The sequence below is a fragment of the Osmerus eperlanus genome, unplaced genomic scaffold, assembly GCF_963692335.1.
Source record: "Osmerus eperlanus unplaced genomic scaffold, fOsmEpe2.1 SCAFFOLD_626, whole genome shotgun sequence".
Classification (NCBI taxonomy): domain Eukaryota; kingdom Metazoa; phylum Chordata; class Actinopteri; order Osmeriformes; family Osmeridae; genus Osmerus; species Osmerus eperlanus.
This window is the reverse complement of record NW_026911454.1, coordinates 5,001-12,716: the sequence shown is the minus strand read 5'-3', so window position 1 is coordinate 12,716 and position 7,716 is coordinate 5,001. Positions and strand designations below refer to the sequence as shown.

Below are 7,716 nucleotides of genomic sequence, written 5' to 3'. Positions count from 1 at the left end.
GCATGTGTGTGTGTGTGTGTGTGTGCGCATTGTATTATTGAATCATCATACTTTGGTGAGAACCCTTTGAGGGACAGGTGTGACAGAGTATGTCAGTGAGGGTTCTGTAATGGTGGGGATTCAACCTCGTGATGACAGCCGATCAGCGTCAGAACTGCCACTTCTGTTTGTCTGGTATAGATAGGGTGTCATTAGCCAGGCTGACCCACGGAACGCCTGCACGCATGTGCGAGAACACACACAGGCAGACCTACGCATGCCCAGACACACACACACACACACGCCAATGTGTCTGAGTCATGGGTAAGACTGATTCCACCAGTCCACGTGTGAGACAACACAGACTTCTACAAGCAAACTAAAATTCCACCTCCCCCTCTCCTTCCCCCCTCTCTCTCCCTCTCTCTCCTCTCCCTAACCCCCCCCCCCCCCCCCCTCAGTACCTGCCGCCGAGCCCATCGAATACGCACAGTTCCCCTTCTACCTCAACGGGCTCCGGGAGACGCCGCAGTTCGTGGAGGCCATCGAGAGCGTCCGCGCCATCTGCAGCAACTACAGCCGCCAGGGGCTGCCCTCCTACCCCAACGGCTACCCCTTCCTGTTCTGGGAGCAGTACGTGGCCTCCGCCACTGGCTGCTGCTCTCCATCAGCGTGGTGCTGGCCTGCACGTTCCTCGTCTGCGCCCTCTTCCTCCTCAACCCGTGGACGGCCGGCATCATCGTGAGTAACCGCTCAGACCGGTGCGGAAGGTCTGGGATGGGTAGGACTCCAGGCGCTGACGGAGGAGAGATGTGGGGGGGACAAGGGAGGAGATGGTGGGGGGGGCGGGTTTGAGTGGGAACGGTCGAGGGGGAAGGAGGAGGGGTGTGCGGGGCTGCTATCTTAGCCCCGGTCGGGGTGTTTATCTTGGGCTGTTTTGTCAGGGTCGGTTTGTTTAGTCTACCCTGGCTCTCCCAGACACTGCCCTCCAAATACATGAGGAGACGGCACCCGTTACCCCGGCAACCAACTCCCACTCTAAACTTGTAAAAACCCCAGCTCTTATATCCATCTCCCGCCCCCCCCCCCCCCCCCAACCCCCTACACTGTACTGTAGGAAGTTTCCTGGGATACACACACACACATTGACACACAGCTCTGCTCTTTCTCTCCAGTGGTTTGTATTTTATGACAGGCAGTGGCCAGGCCACCGGACCCCTCTAAACCGGGGCGAGGGGACCTTGTGTTCATCTTTAAGGCTTTACAAGCCAGATGAAAGGACAAGTTATGGCCGAACTTCAACTTCAACCATTTGTTATGTCCAGACCTACCCCACCCCCCTCCCTCACCCCATAACCCCACCCCAACCCCCCCCCCCCCCCCCCCCCCCCCCCGGGCTGAACCCCCCCCCCCCCCCCCCCATCTGCCCCGACACCCACCACCACAGGCTCCTCAGGCTACACGCCCACGCACGCACACACACAGGTTCGACACACACAGAGGCCCCCCCCCCCACCCCATTCGGCCTTCTTCAAAGCACCCTCACCCTCCTCCCCCCCGTAACCCGAGACCTGTCAGCTGATAATGGCATTTACGCTCAGCTTCCGTCCTAGTCCTCAGAAGCCCCACACACACACGTATGACACATACTACACACACACACACACGCACGCACTGGGTTCCACACACTCACAATATAGAACTAAATGTTCGCATACCGAAATCCCTCTCTCCCAGACACACACCGCCCGATCCTGGGAATTCTCAGAGAGCACCAGAGAAAACACAGAGATTAAGCGATTTCCAATGGTATTTCTACCCAGGTGTGGTTTGATGTTTGCGTGAGTGTGTTTAACCCGTGTGTGTGTGTGTGTGTGGCAGGTGATGGTTCTGTCTCTGATGACGGTGGAGCTGTTTGGGATGATGGGTCTGATAGGGATCAAGCTGAGCGCGGTGCCCGTCGTCATCCTCATCGCCTCGGTGGGCATCGGGGTGGAGTTCACCGTCCACGTCGCTCTGGTGAGTCAACGCACACACGCCACACACACGCCACACACACACACACACACTGGACGGGGAGAACAAAAATAAAAAGTATGATGTGTGTGTGTGTGTGTGTCGCAGGCGTTCCTGACTGCAATCGGGGACCGCAACAAGCGTGCGGTGTTGGCTCTGGAGCACATGTTTGCTCCGGTGCTGGACGGAGCCTTCTCCACACTGCTGGGGGTGTTGATGCTCGCCGGCTCCGAGTTCGACTTCATCGTCAGGTGAGGCTCCCACGCGCGCGCGCGCGCGCAAGACCCAGACACGCACACACCCGCACGGCTTGTGGTGTGTGTGGCGTCAGTGGAGGAGCAAAGGTCCGTGCCTCAGCCTGTCTGTCACGCAGGAATCTACCTGAAACCCTACTCATGCATGAAGGTTGCTTTTACCCTTCCTTGATCCCTTTCTTCTACTCCTCTAACCCCCCCTCTCTCCCTCTGTCTGTCTCTCTCTCTCTCTCTCTCTCTCTCTCTCTCTCTCTCTCTCTCTCTCTCTCTCTCTCTCTCTCTCTCTCTCTGTCTCTCTTTCCTCTCTCTCTGTCTCTCTCTCTCTCTCTCTCTCTCTGTGTCTCTCTCTTTCTCTCTCGCTCTCCCCTATGACCCCATACCTCCTCTCTTCTCATCCTTCTGGTGCCTACCTGATCTTGCTCCGTACAGCTCGGTGAAACCCTGCCTGCACACTGCCTCGCTCTCTTTCCCTCTCCTTCCCCCCTTCTCTCACTCTCTCTCTCTCACTCGCCATTACGTTTAGGGGATGTCGGGGGCAGGCTGGAGATTTGAAGGGCAGGGGAAATGGGGAGAGAAGGGGGGGGAAGGTGGGAGGTAGGGAGAGAGGTAGAGATCTGGAAAGTCTTCTGGCTTTTGTAATCTCCTGCAGCTTGTTTAACTGGCCTTGCCAGACATTTACAAGCATAAGGGGTGGGGGGGGGGGGGGGGGGGGGGGGGGGGGGGGGGGTTCTGGAGGCAAAAGGAAAAGTGGAAGTTAGAAGACACACGGGGGACCGTGTGTGTGTGTGTCTCCTGAGGTGATTTGGTCCACACTCTCCGGAAGAGTTGGAATATAAAATGTTCGGTTGGTCCAGCGAGCTAGTTTCTCTACGTCTGTGATCGTTCGGAGAGCTTTTCATTGTGACTGCTAAACACGTCAGTGTGCTGGTTTGTCTCCGAGCTCAACCCTAACCCCCATTGCCTCTGCATCCTTACGAGCTAGATTTATCATTTGGGTGACCTGGCACTTTAAGGAAACAGGGCTACCTCCACTCATGTGGTCTAGAACACATGAGTGCTTGCACACACACACGCGCACACACACGCACACACACCCCTGCCCCCTGACCCTTATAATCATGGGGGTCAACAATGGCGTGCCTGGAAGTAAAAGTGCACACACCGACACAAGACCTAGACACACACACACACACCGAGGGTCCTGACGGAGGCCTAGGTCTTCTCTCCTCACCTCCTCTCGACTGCTGTGGGCTCTGGCTCTCTGTCCTGCCCCCATCTCAAGTGGGTGTTGTTGTCTCACCAAACACAGCAGCTCTCTCCAGGGCCGCAGAATAACAACAGGAGGCCGGTATTCTGCTACTCGCGCCGAAAGAAATGTTTTCCCTGACTTTTTCCCCGTCGGCCCCGCAAATGTTTTCACTCTAAACAGCCCGGTCGTGCACTCAGCATGGTATGTGGCCTGTGTGTGTGGGTGTGGTGGGTGTGTGTGTGCTTCATAGATAGCGTAGCGACTTCAATGTTGGGAGAGATGCTCTTGAAGTGATGAGACGAGTAAAAAGAGACAATGATTCCCTGATATTCAGTGTCGGAGAGAACCTCTCTCTCTCTCTCTTTGTCTCTCTCTCTCTCTTTGTCTCTCTCTCTCTCTCTCTCTTTGTCTCTCTCTCTCTCACTGTCCTTTTGTCTCGCTGTGTCCTCTCTCTCTCTCTCTCTCTCTGTTGTGTAGTCGACCACCCATGCTCGCTGGACATGGACTGTGTCTCAGCCATGCTCTGTTCCCCTCTACACAGTCTGCATCACACACACACACACACACACACACTCACAAAGACTCACACTAGCGAGCAGGAGCCCATCCAGACCTCTCTTTGCACACACTCACGCACGCGCCGCCCCCTCACCTTGTCGTCTACTTTCCAAAACACGGTGAGGACGAGCTCAAGCAAGGGTAAGAGAAGAGTATGTCACACGCACGTACAGACACGCGCACGTGCTCCCTTCTACACTCACAGGCATGCACACACACACAAATTCCAAAGTAAACATGCTCCGGTGTGTCCCTGTGCCTAATGAGCAGAGGCCAGGGCAGGAGAAACTTGAACCCAAATGTGGTGGTGGGGGTGGGGGGGGGGGGGGGGGGGCGGTACAGGAGTAGTAGAGGCAAAAGGAAAGCCTTCCTGAATGAAGGAGCTGTAGTGTAAGGAGAGAGAGAGAGAGATAGAGAGACAGAACGAAGGAGGGAAGGAGGGCGGGAGGGATTTAGAGTGGAGATTGGGGGGTCTTACCTGATACATTGGAGATTTAATTAGACTGGGGGATTGTGGAGCGCCCGGGAATTTCACAGGGGCTTAGCTGGAAAAGAAGGGAGAGAGAGAGAGAGAGAGAGAGAGGCGGAGGGAGAAAAGAGAGAGAGAAGCAGAGGGGCCGGGGAGGGGTGGAGCACTCAGAGGGTCCCCCTTCTCTTCCTCCTAGACTAAATTGTTTAAATTCTATACCCTTCACTTCATTTGTTTGCTCCACCATCTCGTTTTTTTTTTTTTTTTTTTTACAGGGAGAGGGAGAGAGAGAGAGAGGCCCCTGTCCTTTGTGCCCCCCCCCTCTCCCCTCATCCCCCCATTTTCTCCCCCCCCCCTCTCCCTCGCTCCACATTCCTGACCGCTTTGTTTTCTCCGTGTTTGCTTATTAGCCCCGCCCCCCCCCCCATCCTCAATCTCCCCTTTCCTCTCTCGTCCCTCTCTTTTTTTCCCGTGCCTTTGAATTAACCAACTCCAGCTAATCACGCTTCCCTCCGTCTCTCTCTGCGGCTCCTTAAAAGACTAACCCTCTTTGGCAGGACCTTGGTAACACACCAGGTACATTTTCTGCTCTTGTGTGCGCGCGTGGGTCACGCGCAAGTGTGCGTGCGTGTGCTGCTGGGGTGGGCTGTCTAGGCGGAGGTGTTACTGCGTGCGTGTGCGCTGCTGGATGTTGCTCATCTCCGCCCCTGTCTGATCCTGCGTCTCCTGTGGCTGTGCGCTTTGTCCTGTCGTCAGTCGGATCTCTCTCTCCGTCTGTCGTTCCCCGTGGCTGACGCTTTGCTTGCGTGCAGATGCTCCGTCCCGTTGAATACGTGTGCTCGCATGCGCATTCTGAATCTGCACTCAGTTGTTATTCCGGTAATGGGATTTTTAAAAGCTAGTGCTAAACAAGACTAATCTCACCTGCAGAACACAGGCAGACTCGAGCAAAGATTTTCGCCCGGATTTCTAACCCTAACCCTTTCACCCGGTATTTCAATGTAGGCCGTGTCTGTTGTTATGAGACTGTGATTAGATTGTGTCTTTGCCCATTGTGTCTTTGAGTGTGTGTGTTGTAGCTGTGTGTAACAGGTGTGTTTTGGTGGCTGCAGGTATTTCTTTGCAGTACTGGCCATTCTCACTGTTCTGGGCGTTCTGAATGGACTGGTCCTCCTGCCTGTGCTGCTGTCATACTTTGGACCATATCCAGAGGTAAGATCACCTCTCCTCTGTAGTGGGTGCCAACTTATATCAGTGTCTCTCTGTCGCTCTCTCTCTCTCTCCTCCTCTCTTTCTCTCCTGTTCTCTCCCTTTCTCTCTATCTCTTTATGTTGCCTCTTTCTACTTATTTCTCTCTTTATCTTTTCTCTCTTTCTGTCTCCTCTCTCTGTCTCTCTCTATCTCCCCCTCTCTAACACACACAGCTGACTTCTGCCTGGGTCTACTCCCCCCCCCCCCCAGGTGTCCCCAGTGGACGGCCGTAGCCGCTTGCCCACCCCCTCCCCGGAGGCCCCCCCCCACGCCGTCCACTTCTCGGTGGGGCCTCGCCACGCCGCCACGTCAGGGACCGCCACCGGCTCCGACTCGTCCGACTCAGAGTACAGCTCCAACACCACGGTGTCGGGCATCAGCCAGGAGCTGAGGCAGTACGACCTCCACACCAGCAGGGGGCGAGCCGGGCGGACAGAGGAGGTGCGGCTGGGACTCGGTTCCAGACGGCCGGCCAGACAGACAGACCCGCAGATGGCCTACACTGTCTCCTCGGTAACGACCTCTTGCGTCGTGGCGTGTACAGTTTGTCAGAAAAAGTGCTGTGACTTGTATAGAGCTTGGCATCGCCGGACCAGTTGTCAAATGTGAATGAGTCTTGAACCTCTCAGGTCATTTTAGATTTCCAAGGGGTGTTGTCGACTAAGCGACTAAAACACCTCTGGACGCAATTGGATAGAATTGGATAGACACAACCAATCAGCGAAACAAAACGCGATCTTGGTCTTTTACATAAATGCCTCAACGATGCTCCTCTGCCACAGCCATCGTATCAAACCCACCCCGTATCAGATAAATGGTTGTGATTGGCCCAACCAGATTCTGGTCAGAGGGAAATCTGTTTGAATGGGAGGGTGGCTAGAGCAATGAAACATGATAACTAGTATAGGCCTCTGCTCGGATTCTCCCATTTCCATAAGAGCTGGTTCTGATTGTATTGTTCTGTCTGTCTTCTCCTCCCCCCCCCTCCCCCAGGCCATGCCAGCCCCCCCCTCAGTCCCCCAGCCCAGAGCATCCAGGAGCTACAGCACCAGAGATCCCCAAAGCCATCAGCAGCCGTCCACTCTCCCCCCATCCCGCCCGCGCATGGACGCTTTTGAGACGGCGACTGAGACCGGGGGCCCTGGCCACCACCCCTCCTCCGCCCAGGGGGGCCACCACCCCTCCTCCAACCACAGGCAGCACAGGGCCCGCCCCCATCACAACCCCAGGCCCAACCACCATCACCCTAACCCCGCCCCTTACTGCCAACCCATCACCACGGTGACGGCCTCAGCCTCTGTGACTGTCGCCGTCCATTCGGCCCCTCTCTCCACCCAGACCCCCCCGACTGCTCCGTCGTACCCAGGATACTCAGCGACGAGCGGTTTCCAGGCAGCAGGGGCGGGGTCTCCGGTGGCAGAGGAGGAGCCTGTATTCCAGGACCCCCACGTGCCACAGGAGGCCATGACGGGGCAGCGGGGAGCCAAGATGGATGCCATGGAACTCCAGGATATGGAGTGTGAGGCAGCTGATAGCAACTGTGGCCCACGACCCAGCTGAGGTAGGCCTACACTGTAGCCTAGCTCCACCATCATCCACACTAGACTACACTGTTAGTGTGTGTGGCTGTGCGGACCAAGGTTGTGACAGCTTTGTCTGTGTTGTTGGTTTTCCAGTGGTGGAGAGGTGAATCACAACAGCCAAAGATGACCTCCCAGGGATGACTGAGTCCTCCGGCTCAGCTCAGTCCAGCTCGGCCCGGCCTGGTCCCAGGCACACAGATACCCACAAGGGGTGACCCCGCGGTGCTGATTCTTACTGTAACCCAGCGGACTATTGCCCGAGATATTTCTATCTATATTTAAAAGATGTACACATATGTAAATATGAACAAAAAAGTAGCTATAATTAAGGAGCTGTACAAACATAGCTGTACATAC

The 7,716-nt window shown here is 55.7% G+C and overlaps 1 protein-coding gene across 1 annotated transcript in view; it reads left to right on the top strand.

Annotated features, from left to right (window-relative positions):
- Positions 1-286: 286 nt before the first annotated feature.
- The window catches only part of LOC134016113 (protein patched homolog 1-like), a 9,894-nt gene continuing 2,464 nt past the window's right edge, over positions 287-7,716 (top strand). The window contains exons 1-8 of the mRNA XM_062455517.1: positions 287-303; positions 441-720; positions 1,861-1,998; positions 2,104-2,246; positions 5,638-5,737; positions 5,987-6,289; positions 6,770-7,337; positions 7,453-7,716. The exon at positions 7,453-7,716 is cut by the window's right edge and continues 2,464 nt beyond it. Of these exons, the coding sequence (XP_062311501.1) occupies positions 287-303; positions 441-720; positions 1,861-1,998; positions 2,104-2,246; positions 5,638-5,737; positions 5,987-6,289; positions 6,770-7,336 (1,548 nt within the window). The 3' untranslated portion in view covers position 7,337; positions 7,453-7,716. The remainder of the gene's footprint in view (positions 304-440; positions 721-1,860; positions 1,999-2,103; positions 2,247-5,637; positions 5,738-5,986; positions 6,290-6,769; positions 7,338-7,452) is intronic.